At 49.2% G+C, this 16,975-nt stretch overlaps 1 protein-coding gene across 1 annotated transcript in view; it reads right to left on the reverse strand.

Annotated features, from left to right (window-relative positions):
• Positions 1-16,975, reverse strand: part of cpne4b (copine IVb) — a 469,926-nt gene that overhangs the window by 52,567 nt on the left and 400,384 nt on the right. The window contains exons 8-10 of the mRNA XM_038796566.1: positions 9,293-9,391; positions 9,108-9,194; positions 2,949-3,008 (exon numbers count right to left, since the gene is read on the reverse strand). Of these exons, the coding sequence (XP_038652494.1) occupies positions 2,949-3,008; positions 9,108-9,194; positions 9,293-9,391 (246 nt within the window). The remainder of the gene's footprint in view (positions 1-2,948; positions 3,009-9,107; positions 9,195-9,292; positions 9,392-16,975) is intronic.

Genomic DNA, 16,975 nt, shown 5'->3' on the forward strand with positions numbered 1-16,975 from the left:
GGACATTCTGAATTCTCCCTCTGTGTACCTGAACAGGTGCCGGAATGTGGCGACTAGGGGCTTTGCACAGTAACTTCACTGCAGTGTTAATGTAAGCCTACTTGTGACAATAAAGATTATTAATTAATGAATTAATGTTTGTGTGTATATATATGAGTGCCTTTGTGTGTACATGTTTGTATGCGTATGTGTGTGTGCACATATGTGTGTGTATGTGTGCACACCCCAAGTGCCTATATACCTGTTTGTGAGTGTGTGTGTGTGCGGACATGCGTATATGTCTATGATGTCTATGTTTAATTACATAAAAGTATGTGGGTGCCATGAATAACAGGGTTGGAATCAGAATGGTTACAGGTCAGAAGAAGGCCACTCAGCCCGTCATGTTTGTGCATGCTGTCTGCAACAACAACTCACAAAGTTTACCCCCCCGCCCATCACACCCTGCCAAGCCCTCCCACCCCAGCCACATGACCCTTCAAATATTTACTCTGCAGATTCTCTTTTGAAATGGACTCTGCCACCACCACCACACTCTCAGGCAGTTCTTTCCAGATCCTAACCACTCACGGTGTAAAATATCTCTGCTCATGATACCGTTGACTCTTTTTTCCCAATCACCTTAAATCGGCATCTTCTGTTAATCCACCTTTATGCCAGTGGAATGTGTTTCTATCTATCTATTCTGTCCAGACCCCTTTCGATTTAGTACACCTCAATCAAATCTCTTAATCCTCTCTTCTCTGATGAGAACCGTCTCAGTTTGGCCATTCTATCCTCTCAACTGAAGAACCATTCCTGTTAATCTTCTCTGCGCACTCTCCAATGCCTTCACACCTGATAGCATCGCACAATGTTGTGTCGGAAGACATTTTTTCTTTCTGATTTGACCACAAAACAACAGCTGTACCAAACTCCCAATACTTTCATTTCCTGATCTATTGGTCTCAGGTCGGTGTCCCATTGTACAGTCCAATCTTCACTGGGTGGCTGATCTCTCACAGGACACGGAGCGCCCTCAACGTTAGCTTCCCTTTGCGTTCTGGGGCCTCCTCATCCCTGTCTTAAAGAGGAGCACAGGCATGTTGGGAGGATCATGGAGCCGGGGGGGTTGGCAGAGATCGGAAGAGGTGAGGCCATGAAGGGATTTTTAAAAAAAATTGAGAATGAGACATTTAAAATTCTCGGTTGTGTGCCACTGTGAGTCAGAGAGCACAGGTGTGACAGGGGAACGGGACTTGCTGTGAGTAGGAACATCAGCAGCACAGCTTTGGGTGAGATCAGGTTTACGGAGAGGACTGCCCAAGAGTTCTCCCAAAGAGCCAAACAAAGGCTGCAAGGAAAGAATGTGACCAGGCTTGAAGACGAATGGGGAATCGTGTTGTCAGTTGATAGAATCCTGACAATGCTGGAGGAGATCATTCTGCCCATCGAGTCTGGGCCAACCCTCTGAAAGAGCACCCTACCTAGGCCCAATCCCCCTTGTCATAACATACATCTATGTGTATAATGGAGTGCAGACAGGCAGTGATTGACACACAGGATGACCAGTGAGCACACAGAACACAGCAGCCAATCACCAGACAGGCCACGACCACTATAAACCCAGAGCGGGTTTCCCCGCTCTCTTGGGATCCAGCCTCTGAGACAGTCAGAGCTCGTGAGCTAGTCAGTGCAGACACCATGCGCTAGCTAGTAAGTCTGGTCAGGTTAGCCTCAGGTCTCCAGTCAAGTCAGCATAGTGTCAACCCAAAGTTGAACATGTATAATAGTTAAGACGTTAAATAAAATCGTGTTGCATCTCATCAAGTGTGGAAGGTCTGTCTCTCGCTACACTGCATCCAGTGCAGTCCACATCGACCCAGCCTGGCCAACACATCACCCCTGTCCTATTCCAGTAACCCGACCTAATCTTTGGACACTAAGGGACAATTTATCATGGCCAATTCACCTAACCACCACACCTTTGGACATTAAGGGGTAGTTTAGCACAGCGAATCCACCTAACCTGCAATCTTTGAACTGTGGGAGGAAACCGGAGCACCCGGAGAAAACCCAAGCAGACACGGGGAGGATGTGCAAATCCCACACAGTCACCCGAACCAGAATTGAACCTGGGTCGCTGCCGCTGTGAGGCAGCAGTGCTAACCACTGTGGCACCGTGCTGTCCATAAGGGTCACAAGGGTGGGAAGTCCAAATCTGCAGGCAAGTGGTTGGAAGACACAACCATTAAATTGAACACTAAAGAGATCTTGGGATTTAAAATATCCACCAACATTGTCTTGCCCCCAGTCTCAACACCCATGTCGCCCCAGTTCAAATGAACTCTTCTGTCTCTCAGCTGGGTGCTGGTCAAGGCATTTTACTGTCAGATGAAAAAAGATACTTCACCTTGCCAAACACCTCCTCCTGTCAGCCTTCTCCCAGAGGGGACCTGATCAGTGCAGTTTTACTTTTCTAGCTCCTCGTGTGCTCAACTAAGGCCAGAAGAACCAAGGGTGTAGCCATTCAGTCCCTCGAGCCTGTACCTCCAGCCAATAAGATCGTGGCTGATCTGATGTAGCCTTAACTCTATTTTCCTGTCTGCCTCCCCATAACTCCCTTGTCAATCAAAAATCTTTCTAACTCCACCTTGAATATATTTAGTGAGACAGTCTGCAGGGCTCACTGGCAGAGAGAATTACAAAGACTAATGAACTCTCTTATTTGTATTTAGTTGAATGGGCAGGACTGATCATTCAAGACAGCCTCAAACAGGTGGATCGCTCAATGCCAAAGACTGACGAAAGCCACTTGATTATACAATGCCCTCTGTCCAGCCAATTTTTTTCCTCAAATATGTATCACTCGAATATTCATCCTCGGTAATAGCTTTCAGAGAATTACAGCAAGCAGGCGAGGGCTGGATTTTAATTTGGATTAAAATCTGTAATGAAGAGTCACTTACTGTAAACTGAATCTGACATCCGCCCATGATGTAATCGAGGAAGGAGTGCATCTTGTGGATCTGCAGGTCAGAGAGAACATGGGTTGTGTTCAACAGGTCAATCACAGCCTGCGTCCAGGCGGCATTTAATGACAACCACTGCTGTGTTAAAACATTTCAAAATGCATGGCTGTCAGCTGCCACGGTATTGTCAGCTGGGTAGAAGCCCAGAGGCCAGCAGCTCATTTCTTATTGTATGAATAACGATTTGCTAAACGCACATAGTGAACAAAGGAAGTAAAAGTCCAAGGACAGATTCCTCATTGTCGCTTCACAGCGAATAACAATTAGGCGGAAAGTTGTGAATCACGTCCTGATTGCGTGGAGGGCAATAGACCGAAGGACAACAGGATGGTTTTGTAAAACGAAATTTCCCGATGCCGCCGTAAACTGCGAAAGTGAAAGACGAGAAGCTTCTGAAGATCGCAGCAGCCAAGTGGAATATTTTAGTCTTGCTGTGAGACCACTTGTGCTCTTTGCAATGTACTGGGCTAAATTTGATGGCTTCCTGTCAGATCTGACAATGTTTTCTTTAAGTGTGCCTGCAGATCTGCACACCCACACTCTTTTTCACCCTTTGTTTGGTGTGGAGATGGAGGGAGGTAACGGAAAGATTCCCGAGCTGATTATTCTCCTGTTGAACCGCATTATGAACCTCATTCCATAGTCAATAAGTCCTGCCGTTGAACTTGAACCTAGAGGTTCTGGTCCAATGGTAGGGCCACCGCCTACTAGGCCTCCTATATCCTGACAATGTTCAAACTGCGAAATAATTATAAGACCATGAGATATAGGAGCAGAATTAGGCCACTCTGCCCATCATGTCTGCTTCGCCATTCAATTAAAGCTGATAGTTTTCTCATGTCCAATCTCCTGCCTTCGCCCCATAACCCCATATTAATCAAAAACCTATCTATCTCTGTCTTAAAGACACTCGGTGATTTGGCCTCCACAGCCTTCTGCGGCAAAGAGTTCCACAGATTCACCACCCTCTGGCTGAAGAAATTCCTCCTCATCTCTGTTTTAAAGGATCGTCCCTTTAGTCTGAGATGGTGTCCTCTGGTTCTAGTTTTTCCTACAAGTGGAAACATCCACTCCACGTCCACCCTATCCAGGCCTCTCAATATCCTGTAAGTTTCAATAAGATCCCCCTTCATCCTAAACTCCAACGAGTACAGACCCAGAGTCCTCAACCGCTCCTCATATGACAAGCTCTTCATTCCAGGGATCATTCTTGTGAACCTCCTCTGCATCCTTTCCAAGGCCAGCATATCCTTTGATTAACAAAGGAGTCAAGCGTAATAGAGGTGTGGTGGGGGAAGGCAGGAAAGTGGAGTTTAAGCCACAATCAGATCAACCACCAGGGTGCAGTCTCGAGGGGGCCGAATGGCCTACGCCTGGTGTTGCTATCGTAGAATAGAACAGTGAAGAAGGAGGCCATTTTGCCCATTGAGTCTACACAACCCTCTAAGGAGAACCCTGTCTAGATCCACTCCCCTGAAAACCCGTAACCTCATCAAACATTTCAGACACTAAGGGCAATTTAGCATGGCCAACCCACCTAACCTGCACATCTTTGGACTGTGGGAGGAAACCGGAGCACCCGGAGGAAACCCACGCAGACATAGGGAGAACGTGCAAACTCTGCACTGCCAGTCACCCGAGGCTGGAATCGAACCTGGTTCCCTGGCAGTGTCATTGTGCCGCCCCACGGTATTATGTTATTATTCTATTCTTACCCATCACAGTTCAACCAGCGTTTACCTGTTCAACACTGCAAGTCATTCTGTGAGAGGACTCCTTTGCCCAAGTTCTCTGCTTTACACGGGGGACAGGCGGTGAAATATAACATTTTGTTTGTCGACAACGTATTTTTTTTGATAAAGGAAAAGCGTATTTCCTTCACAAAGGAAGACCTGCATTTAACTAGCGCCCTTCACAACCTCAGGATGCCCCCAAAGTCCTTTGCAACCAATGAATAACCTATCAATTGTTGTAATACTTTTGAACTGTGACACAGGAGAGGCACAGCCATCAATTAAAAACTCCCACAAGGAGCAAAGTGATATATCAAAATAATGTGTGATAGCCATGCTGAGATTAGCCAGGACACTAGGGGTAAATCCCCTATTCTTCAAAACAATGCCATGGTGTGTTTGATGTCCATTTGAAGGGACTCAACTGAATGGCAGCATCTCCAACAGGAAGGGAAGCTTGGTCGTGTAAGTTTACTCCTAACGCGCAATGCTTTATCCATTACATTCAACGCTTTCAAACACTGCTCTGTGCTGCTGCATAATTCCCAACCTCTTTTCATTGTCATGTGAGAGTACTGTTAAGAAATGGGTGTTTATCAGTGATGTCAGAGTGTGGGTGGAGCTGGGCTGTCTGTCAGCTTTTTACTTTCGTTTTAGGCTGTTTGCTGCAGGGTGTGTTTTAGTTTAGTTTTCAGTGTTGGAGCTGAAGCCAGACAAAGCAGGTGTACTGTTGATCTCTCTGCCATGAAAAGACTATCTCTTGATCATTTGGTGAATTCATAATTATAAATGGTTTCAGTAGTGAATGTAAACCTGATGTGCTTCTGTGAAAAGGTGTTTATTTTGTCTTCTGGATGTTGTTTGAGAAGTTAAGTATTACTTAGTGTTGTACTCTTTGGGGATTGTAGTTGAATTGATGGTTGCTAAGATGTTCACTGTATGTTTTAAAAAGGTTAACTTGAGTTAATAGAATAAACATTGTTTTGTTTTAAAAAATACTTTTCCATTTCTGCTCTACCACACCTGTAGAGTGGTCCGTGTGCTCCCCATACCACAATCTATTAAAAGTTGTGGGTCAGGTGAGCTCCATGATACACTTTGGGGTTCTCTAAACCCTGGCCCATAACACCATGCATTAATGTAATTGTTTGCAGAGTCAGCAACAATCGCGGTATTGCAAAAAAACAACTGCATTTTATTTATTTGAAAACAAATGTTTACTAAACCAATAAACTCAGAAATGAGATTTACTGGTTGACACAAACGTGACTTGTTTTCCTTTGACTATAGGGGTTCGAGAGCTGTTCTGGTCAAAAGGGGTTTAAAACGTGGGGAGGATTTTCTTGGGTCGATGCAGAGAAACTAGTTTCACTGCTGGGAGAATTAGGGATGCAGGGGCACAATCTTCAAACTGGAGCTCAGCTATTTGGGAGGGAAATGTGGAAGAAACGTTTCCGCGTACATCAGGTAGTTGGGTTCTGATGAAAGACCATCAGCCTGAAACGTTGGGTGGGGATTTTCCACCTGATTTCAGGTCACTAGAGTGGAGGTAGACATCAGCCTTGATCTAACTGAATGTCAGAACAGGTTGGAGGGGCTGAATGTCCTCCTCTTGTTGCTACCTGGGAGGTCACAGCAATCATCACCAATTCAAACGTGACTCCATTCCACGAGCAATGCTTCAGTACCAGTTGCACAGAGAAATCTGCCCACTCCCTTTAATTTAACGGAATGAAATGTTTGCACGACCACAAAATGTACTTTTGTATCCCTGAGGTTTGTCATGTTGTTGGGAGTGAGGGGAGGGCGGTGAAAACAAAGCACAAGTTTGAGGTTCTGCTTGGCCAGCATCACTTTTTGCAAAACATCAACAATAAGAGAGCCCCCCCACACCAGTGTGGCTCCGCTGCCCAGGCCGGGTGGGAGAATCGGGGGAGGGCCGCTCTGGCACCCCCCGCGATTCTCCCACCCCCCAAAATGGCGTGTCGCGTTTTGCGACACGCTGCTTGGAGAATCGCGGGTCGCCGTTTTTCACTGCGACCCGCGATTCTCCGGCACCGGATGGGCTGCGCGGCCTGCCGTTCCCAACCGGTTCACGCCGGTGGCAACCACATCTGGTCGCTGCCGGCGTGACATTGGGGCCAAAGGTGAATTTGTGGCTTGTGGGGCGCGGAGAGGGGAGCGAGCACCACGGCCGTGCTCGGGAGGGGACTGGCCCGCGATCGGTGCCCACCGATCGTCGGGCCGGCGTCTCCAAAAGACGCACTCTTCCCCTCCTTCGCCCCTCAAGATCAAGCCACCACGTCTTGCGGGGCAGCGGAGGGGAAGACGGCAACCGCGCATGCACGGGTTGGAGCTGGCCCACCTGCGCATGCGCGGCTGACGTCATTAGGCGCCGCCGGCCGCGTCATTCTCGGCGCGCCGCCTTGATGCCAGCGTCAAGGCCCAGCAGCCGAGATTTACGGAACGCCACTCCTAGCCCCCCCGGGGGGGGGGGGGGGGGGGGGAATAGGGAATAGGGAGCGAGGAGCGGCCTCCGACATCACACTCCGGGTTTCATGACAGCGTTGGGCATTGCGGAGAATTCCCCCCCCAGGTGTGTTTGTTTTTCGGGTGGAAGATGTACAGCTTAGGTGGGTTGGCCGTAATGAATTGCCTCTTAGTGTCCAGAGAAGTGCATTTTGGGTTAAGGGGTTATGGGGATAGGAGGGAGTGGACATGGATAGAATGCTCATTCGAAGGGTTGGTGCAGACCCAATGGGCCAAATGGCCTCCGTCTGCACTGTGGGGCTTCTATGATTTTATGGTTCTGATTCTATAAGAGTAGGCCATTCAGCCCCTCAAGCCTGCTTCACCATGATCATGGTTGATATCCAATTGCAGCTGCACATTCTTGATATCCTTTGATTACCTAAGCATCCAAAAATCTATCAATCTCAGTGTGGAATGGACTTAACAATTGAGCCTCCACAGCTTTCTGTGTCGAAAATTCCAGAACTTCACAACCACCTGAGAGAAGAAATTTCACCTCATCCCCGTCGCAAATGGCCATCTGTGTTCCCGACTATGACCCTTACTATCGGACTTGCCCGCCCGGGTAAACAACCACCCCAAAAATATGGGATCCACCACAGGATCCCTACAGTGCAGAAGGAGGCCATTCAGTCCATCGAGTCTAGCACCGACCCTTTGAAAGAGTGCCCTGCCTAACGACCACTCCCCCACTCTATCCCCATAATCCCGTAACCCAACCTAACATACACATCTTTGGACTGTGGGTGGAACCGGAGGAAACCCATGCAGACACAGGGAGAACGTGCAAACTCCACATGGACAATCAGCCAAGGCCAGAATCGAACCCAGATCCTTGGCGCCGTAGACCATAACCATAAAACCATAAGACATAGAAGCCGAATTAAGCCACTCGGCCCATCGAGTCTGCTCCGCCATTCAACCATGGCTGATATTTTCTCATCCCCATTCTCCTGCCTTCTCCCCATAACCACGGAGCCCCTGTGAGGCAGCAGTGCTAACCACTGTGCCACCTTGCTGCCCGAAACACCATGGGAGCGATTCTCCGCTCCCGGGAAAAATCGGGAGGGCCGTCGTGTACTCGGCCGAGTTTCACGACGGCCTCGGAGGCCGCTCCTCGCCCCCTATTCTCCCCTCCCGGCAGGGCTAGGAGCAACGCTCCGTAACTCTCGGCCGCCGGGCGGCGCGCCGAGAGTGACGCGACGGCGGCGCCTATGTGACGTCAGCCGCGTATGCGCAGGTTGCCCGGCTCCAACCCGCGCATGCGCGGCTGACGTGACGACGGCTGACAGCTTGAACCCGCGCATGCGCTGTGGCTGTCTTTCCCCTCAGCCGCCCCGCAAGACGTGGCGGCTTGATCTTGCGGGGCGGCGGCGGAGGGGAAATAGTGCGTCCGATTGAGACGTCGGCCCGACGATCGGTGGGCACCGATCGCGGGCCTGTCCCCTCCCGAGCACAGTCGCGGTGCTCATTCCCCACCAGGCCCCCTACAAACCCCAAACAGGCATCTCACGGCGATTTCACGACGACAGCGACCAGGTGTGGTTGCCGTCGTCGTGAAACGGTCGCGAACGGCAGGCCGCTCGGCCCATCCGGGTGGGAGAATTGCCGGTCGGCGTGAAAAACGGCGAGCGTTGATTCTTCCGAGCGGGGGTTGGGAGAATCGCGGGGGGCGCCAGGGGGTCATGAAATTAGTCAGGGGGCCCTCCCGCGATTCTGCCACGCGGCGCGGGGAGCGGAGAATCGTGCCCCATGTTGTGTTTGCAAGGTTTCAGATTTTCCTAACTGCTTGTATCTACGGGCAATCGGAGGAGAAAAAGAAGAGCCTCACTTTACAAAGGTTGAGAATGACAATGCCAGAGTTCTTGTAACTTTTCTTCTTTGTTTTGTACTTCTGGTTGATGCATTCCCACTGAACCTGCAACGAGAGAGGTTGTGCACAAGAGCAACATGGGTTACATGAATTTGTGTGAAAGGTACACAAAAGGTTCAAATGTTAAAAAGCGCTTTCCCTACCTGTCTGCCATCCATTGCCCCACGCATTTCTACAAAGTTTGACATAAATTCTCCGATAAAGTCGTGCTTGCCATTGGAGTCCCAGTCCCACACTATCAACTGGAAGAGAAGAACAGATCATAGGAGCGCGTTCACACACAGGCAACGCTTTTATCAAAATCTTTCCAATTAAGGGGCAATTTGGCGTGGCCAATCCACCTACCCTGCAACATCTTCGGGTTGTGGGGGTGAGACCCATGCAGACACGGGGAGAATGTGCTAACTCCACACGGACAGTGACCCAGGGCCGGGATCGAACCCGGGTCCTTGGCGCAGTGCTAACCCACTGCGCCACCGTGCCGCCCTGGGCAATGCTTTTGAAACAAATGATGAATCCCATTCAGTCCAGAATCATTCTTTAATGGATGAAATTGAAAATTGGTTAGACATGAATAAAACATCGATGTGTCCATTTAAAGATGAATGGACGTGTCTGACTCTAAAGCCGAACTGGGTCAGCTGAGTACTAGATTTACTCAGTAAATGGCAATAAGATTTTTTTTCTTCTTGCACCAGAGAGACACGGAGGTGGGGAAAATCTCGTGTGAAGACATTGCAGAAAGGAATTGGAGTGACAGAACAATGAATTTCCCTTCAGCAGATTGTTGTACACTTTTAATTCAAAAGGAAAATCAACACTGTGAACCAAAGCAGAAAGTTTGCCCACCGAATGGTTTTTGAAAATAGCGCCCCCGGCGACCACGGTCGCAGCAATGTTGAGAGTTTAGAAGAATGAACGGCGATCTTACCGAAGATGTAAGATCCTGAGGGGTCTTGATAGTGTGAGTGGATACTGGGAGGATGTCCTCACATGGGGGAGAGTCTAAAGCCAGGGGGCATTGTTTAAAAATAAGGGGCTGGATTCCCTGATTTGCAGACTAAGTGCTGATGCCGGCGTGGGCACAGTGGCGTTTTACACCCGAAAGAATGGCGCAAAAGCTGGACCGATCCTCCGTCTGATGGGGGGGGGGGGGGGGTGGAGGAATCCACGCAGCATAAAGCCCCCGGCTTTACCTGCGGATATGGCTGGAAAATTACCGCCCATGCGAGCAGTCGCGCCGTGCAGCACGGTGCCAGCCGCGTGCGAACCCGGCCTGCCACATACTGTCCCTCAGTAACCCTCTCGCCACCCCGGACCACCCCCCACCAGTGCCCCCAGCCCCCGCCAAAGCCCCCCCCCCCTTCCCATGGAACAGCTCCCCCCCCCCCCCCCCCCCCCCCCCCCCCCCGACTGTGGCGATGCTGGACTCAGTCCACAGCCGCCACGCCGGGTTCACGAAAATAAAAGAGGATTAGCGTTCCACGCCGTCGGGACGTCGGCCCATCGGGGGGCGGAGCATCGGGGGAGGGCCTCAGGTGACGTCCCGAGGCCGTCCTGATGGCGTGCGGCGTGCTCTTTGTATTTTCGAGGGGGCGGAACATCGCAAAAGCAGGGCTGTCCCCCGATTTAAATGCAAACGGGGATTCTCCGGCCCATCGGCAAATGCGATTTCGCCGTCGGCGACCAGAGAATTCCACCCAAGAGGTCTCCCATTTAAGATAGAGATGACGTGAATTTTAGTTTTCTCAGAGAATCATTAGTCTGTGGAATTCTCTTCCATCCAGAACAGTTGGGTCTCGGCCATTGAATATATTCAAAACAGAGTTGGACAGAGTTTCGATTGACAAGGCAAATGTATGGGGGACAGATAGGAAAGTGGAGTTGAGAGAAAACCCCATCAATCAGGATCTTATCAAGTGACCTACTCCTGTTCCTAAGTCCTCTATTCTTACGTTTAGCAACTTGAAAACTTGAATTGTTCAAGCAATTAAATGGCGGGGGGGGGGGGGGGGAGGGGCATCGTTCTCATTGAGACCCTGACTGAAACTAGAGTTGATAGCAGATGTTTGCTGAACAGCATTTAGCACTGAGGTTGTTAGCCAGGGCTCGGTTGGTGGTATCCTGCCCCTGAGTAGAGGGTCATGGTTTTGGATCCTACCCCAGTGGCCTGAGATTAGAAACCAAGGCTGGCGCCCCAGTGTGGCACTGAGACAGTATTACACCCAACTAGGATGACCGTTCAGATGATAAAATGAGTCTGCGTCCTGTTGTGATCCCAGACCAAAACCCAACATTTGCTAAGATACCGGGCAGGAACCCCAACATGTCTTCTAAAATTGTAATACTGTGAGGAAGGGAAACTTTGTTTCAGGAGTGAATCCACACAAAAATAGGGGTATGGTATATTAAAAAAAACTTATCATTTACAGAATATTAAACTACCTTAAATCACAGAAATATAGCTTACGATTACCAGTTAAACAATGCTTAATCATAAAAGGAAATACTTTAACTTCTAACTGATACACTCTTTATCTCCAATCAAGCAAACCCCATCACAGGTCAAAAGTAACTTATAGAGTTACAAAACACAGGATTACTTGGCAAGATTTGGATAGAAAGATTTGAAAGATTGCTTGAAGAGAGAGAGAGAGAGCGAGAGAAAGAGAGGCCCTGTAAAATTAATGCTGAATCTCTGACAACCTTCTGCAGAGGCTGCTGTTCAACTCATAGTCAAAACTCAACGAAGCAGGAACTCTGCCTGTTACAGACCTGGCTCCTCCCACCAACCACTCAAATCCCATAACCTACATATTTACGTTTAAACACAATGGGCTGGATTCTCAGTCCTGCCAGCCGGCCAATCGGGTTTCCCATTGTGGGCAACCCCACATGGGCGAAATGGAGGATCGCGCCGACGGAAAATACAGCCCAATGTCTATAATTATCTACTCTCCAGGGAACCCCCAGAAATCAGAACAAAAACACATTATGCCTTTCTTTGTAAATGTATACACGGTTTGAAAAAAGACGATGATCTGACTTTTACGACATCTTAATTTCACCTTTTGCAGCCACAAAGTCTGGCAGTCTTTCAAACCAGGATTTAAAAAATAATTACTACAGCAGATATACACACACCCTAACCCAAGCTTTAAAAATGTTGCTGCACCAGGTGCATTTAATACAATATTTATATCAATTTCTTACATTCATCCCAGATTTAAGGCGGGTGTTAAAGATCCCAAAGCACCGTGTCAATGAAGAGCGGGATAATTCTTGCCACACAAGCACGCCCACCCTCCCACCAATGCCCATCTCTGAGCCAACAACAACTAGCATTTATTTAGCACCGATAATGTAATAAAACAAATTTAGGGAGAGAATGCCAGAGGAGCAGGGAGTTGGAGGCATGGCTGACAATGACGGAATAATTAAGATCAAGGATGTACAAGAGAACAGAAATGGGGGTGTGCTCAAATCTCAGAGGGCTGGTGGAGGGTGCAGGGATAGAGAGGAGTGGGGCCGAGGGAGTGACTTTCAAAAAAAGGTGAGGTTTTAAAATTTGAAGTCAGGGGGCTGATGGGTGAGCAAGGCTTAGTGCGAGTTGGGACATAGCAGCTGAGTTTTGGATGAGCTCAATTTTATGTAGGGAGAAGGGATAGGACAGCATTGGAAGACTCAAATCAAAAGATAACAATGTTCATCCATCAACCAATATCATTGAACCAGATTATCTGCCCATTGCCGCACTGCTGTGTGTGGGAGCTGATTGGACATACATTGCTTGCTGCATTTCCTCACTGTAACAATCAACACACATTTCAAAGGCTTCCATTAGAGATAGCATGATCTGGAGATCGTGGAAGGTACACTGCACCATAGATACTCAATTTATAGTCAATCTCATTACGAAGCGACCAAGAACATTTGGCCCCTGAATCCTTAGTTTTCAGACACCGTGTGTATAATTTGATCAAATATCCATCACTTTTCACATAGCTTTTGCTCGTTTTGGGAGTGGGGTTGGTGAGTACAGTTGTTCTGGGAGTGGGATTAGTGAACACAGTTGTTTTGGGAGTGGGATTGGTGAACACAGTTGTTTTGGGAGTGGGGTTGGTGAGTACTGTTGTTTTGGGAGTGAGGTTGGTGATTACAGTTGTTTTGGGAGTGAGGTTGGTGATTACAGATGTTTTGGAGTGGGATTGGTGAACACAGTTGTTTTGGGAGTGGGGTTGGTGAGTACTGTTGTTTTGGGAGTGAGGTTGGTGATTGCAGATGTTTTGGGAGTGGGGTTGGTGAGTACAGATGTTTTGGGAGTGAGGTTGGTGATTACAGATGTTTTGGGAGTGGGGTTGGTGATTACTGATGTTTTGGGAGTGGGGTTGGTGAACACAATCCAATGAGTCTTTTTAAGAATTATTCTTTGCCCATTTAACCAATCAGAAGTAGAAAGTGTGGAAGTTCAGCACCATGGCCAGCAACCCCTGAAACTGTGTCAATATTGGCAGCTTGGCAGTTCCCCAGACCTGGCGTTGGTTTCTTACCCTTGAATGCATTCCTCATATAAAAGACCCCCTGAGTTGCACCTAAAAATCTGGTCTTGGAAACTTGACTTTAGACAAGTATATAGAGTAAATGTGGGTCTTTCTTTCTCATTCAATTTTACTTACATGTAGCAACAGGTGATGGGGTAAATAATTTTTTTTGAACTTTGTACTGAACCCCAAAACCCCCTGACCCATTTTTCCCCTTTTTCTCGTGGTTTTATTTTAGGAGTAAAGTCAATATTTGCGGCTGTAAATCAGCAGAAAACATTTGAAGTTACTGACCTCCCCCATCCCTTCCAGCTCCTAACCTGGTTCTGTGCCTGGATGAGTGCAACTCCAACAACACTCAAGACGTTCAATCCAAACCCAACACAATCCAGGACAAAGCAGGCCACTTTATTACCGTTCCATCCACCAGTTTAAACATTCAATCCCTCCACCACTAACGCAGAGTGGCAGCAGTGTGCACCATCTACAAGATGTTCTGTAGGATATCACCAAGGTTCCTTCGATAGCGCCTACCAAATTCGCAAGCTCTCCAATGTAGAAGGACGAAGGCGGAAGATGCAAGGGAACACCACCACCTGGAGGTTCCCCTCGAAGCCGCTCACCATCCTGACTTGAAAATCTATCCCCAGTCTATCACTTTCGCTGGGTCAAAATCCTGGATCTCCCACTGTGCTGTTAGGAAGGCGGCTTCCAGGATGTGATACAACTCCAAGTCAGGATGGTGAATGAATGGATTTTGACTGAGTTAAACTTTTGCCCTCTGCTTACATTTAGAAAGCCCAGGATACCATGGGCGGAATTCTCCGCTACCGGGAAAAATCGTGAGGGCCGTCGTGAACTCGGCCGGGTTTCACGACGGCCTTGGAGGCCGCTCCTCGCCCCCTATTCTCCCCTCCTGGCGGGGCTAGGAGCGGCGCTCCGTAACTCTCGGCTGCGGGGGCGATGCGCCAAGAATGACGCGGCCGGCGCGCCTAATGATGTCAGCCGCGCATGCGTAGGTTGGCCGGCTCCAACCCGCGCATGCGCGGCTGACGTCATGCGCTGACGGTACGAACTCGTGCATGCACGGTGGCCGTCTTTCCCCTCAGCCGCCCCGCAAGACGTGGCAGCTTGATCTTGCGGGGCGGCGGAGGGGAAATAGTGCGTCCGATTTGGACGCCGGCCCGACAATCGGTGGGCACCGATCGCGGGCCTGTCCCCTCCCGAGCAGAGTCGTGGTGCTCTTTCCTTGCTAGGCCACCTACATGCCCCAAACAGGCTTCTCACTCCCGTTTCACGACGGCAGCGACCAGGTGTGGTTGCCGCCGTCGTGAAATGGCCGCGAACGGCAGGCCACTCGGCCCATCCGGGTCGGAGAATCGACGTTCGCCGTGAAAAACAGCAAGCGACGATTCTTCCGAGCGGGGGGGGGGGGGAGAATCGCGGGGGGCGCCAGGGGGGCGTGAAACTTGTCGGGGTGCCCTCCCGCGATTCTCCCACCCGGCGCGGGGAGCGGAGAATCGCGACCCATATGTTTATTCTTTTCAACAACTTTATCAACCTGTCTTGCCATCTTCACAAGATTTGTATGGATGAGCATGTATGCATCTCTCTTCCTACACTCTGACGTTTACACTACCTCGCCTCATTTTTCCTGATAGATCTTTATTACTTTTTATCAATATTACATGATTTTGATTTACTCATTTCTACTTCATTAAACTTGAAGAAAGGAAGTTATCTTTCTGAATCAGTCGATGTTGCTTGTTGAACACGACCAGTCAGCAGATATTTCTGGTTTCATTTGCACCAACCGTCTCCTGTTTCTGAATTTGTCGGATGTTTTCATGTTGATGGACCAAGCAAGCACATCTTCACTTTAGTGAGTTAGCGACCTTAATGCAAGAGCAAAATACAATGGATGCTGGAAATCTGAAATGAAATGCTGGTAAAACTCAGCAGGTCTGGCAGCTGAGGTCTGTGGAGAGAGGAATGGAGATAATGGGCTGGATTCACCATCGGTTTTGGGACCCCGAGGTCAAAAGTGGGTCTCAAGCCCATAATTGGCGGCAGCAAGGCCGGCCGTGGCAATTTTACAGCAAACGACACTTCAACAGACCACCTACAGGCTCGCTGCCCTGATACTGCCAGCTCAGAGACCTGGCAGCTGGGAAACCTCAGCAGTGTCACTGGGATAGGAGGGACTGCTGAATCAGGCAGGAGACCTCAGGGGCTCCTCCAAGTACATTAAGATTCAGGGGGCTGAAGGTTGGAGGCGAAAGCCCTGCCTCCTCCCGGGAGGGATTGTTAGGATAGTGAGTCCTCCTTCCCTCCTTGTGGCTCCCATTCTCTGCCATTAGAACATAGAACATAGAACAGTACAGCACAGAACAGGCCATTCGGCCCTCGATGTTGTGCCGAGCAATGATCACCCTACTCAAACCCACGTATCCACCCTATACCCGTAACCCAACAACCCCCCCTTAACCTTACTTTTTTTTAGGACACTACGGGCAATTTAACATGGCCAATCCACCTAACCCGCACATCTTTGGACTGTGGGAGGAAACCGGAGCACCCGGAGGAAACCCACGCACACACGGGGAGGACGTGCAGACTCCGCACAGACAGTGACCCAGCGGGGAATCGGCATTCTGGTTCCAATGACCCCCCTGGGTGGACGTACGAAGGTTGTCTCCCTTCATCTGGTGCCCTCCCCGTGTGGCACAGCTTCGCCACCTCTGTTGGTAAGATGCCCGCGGCAAAGTGTCATCTACCAGTCCCCGTGGGACGGGCAGGTGATCCGTCTTGCGCCCCACCAGCGGGATGGTGTCAGGGAGCCAGCCCAAAATGGTTCTCCACTATTTAACTGGCACCGTGCTCAACCTCATTCCTGCCATTTGACCAACATTTCAGATCGATGACCTTTCTTCCGAACTGGTGAAGAGCAAAACGTCTTCAAGGTGGGCATTCCTGGGAGAGATGTAGTATTGAATTGAGCATTAATACGCAAGCAAAATACTGCAGGTGCTGCAAATCTGAGATAAAAATCAGAAAATGCTGGAAATGCTCAGCAGGCCTCTTGGTTCTGCTGACGGGTCATCAGTCTGAAACATTAACTCTGTTTATCTCACCACCACAGCAGCTGCCTGACCTGCTGAGTAATTCCAGATTTTTTTTCACAATGAACAATCTTTCCTGTTTGTCAATCAGACAGCAAAGCAGTATCTTCACTTAAATTCTTCACACCATTGAAAAGGGACGGCACAGTGGTTAGCACTGTTG

Source organism: Scyliorhinus canicula, chromosome 5 (genome assembly GCF_902713615.1).
Source record: "Scyliorhinus canicula chromosome 5, sScyCan1.1, whole genome shotgun sequence".
NCBI classification, from domain to species: domain Eukaryota; kingdom Metazoa; phylum Chordata; class Chondrichthyes; order Carcharhiniformes; family Scyliorhinidae; genus Scyliorhinus; species Scyliorhinus canicula.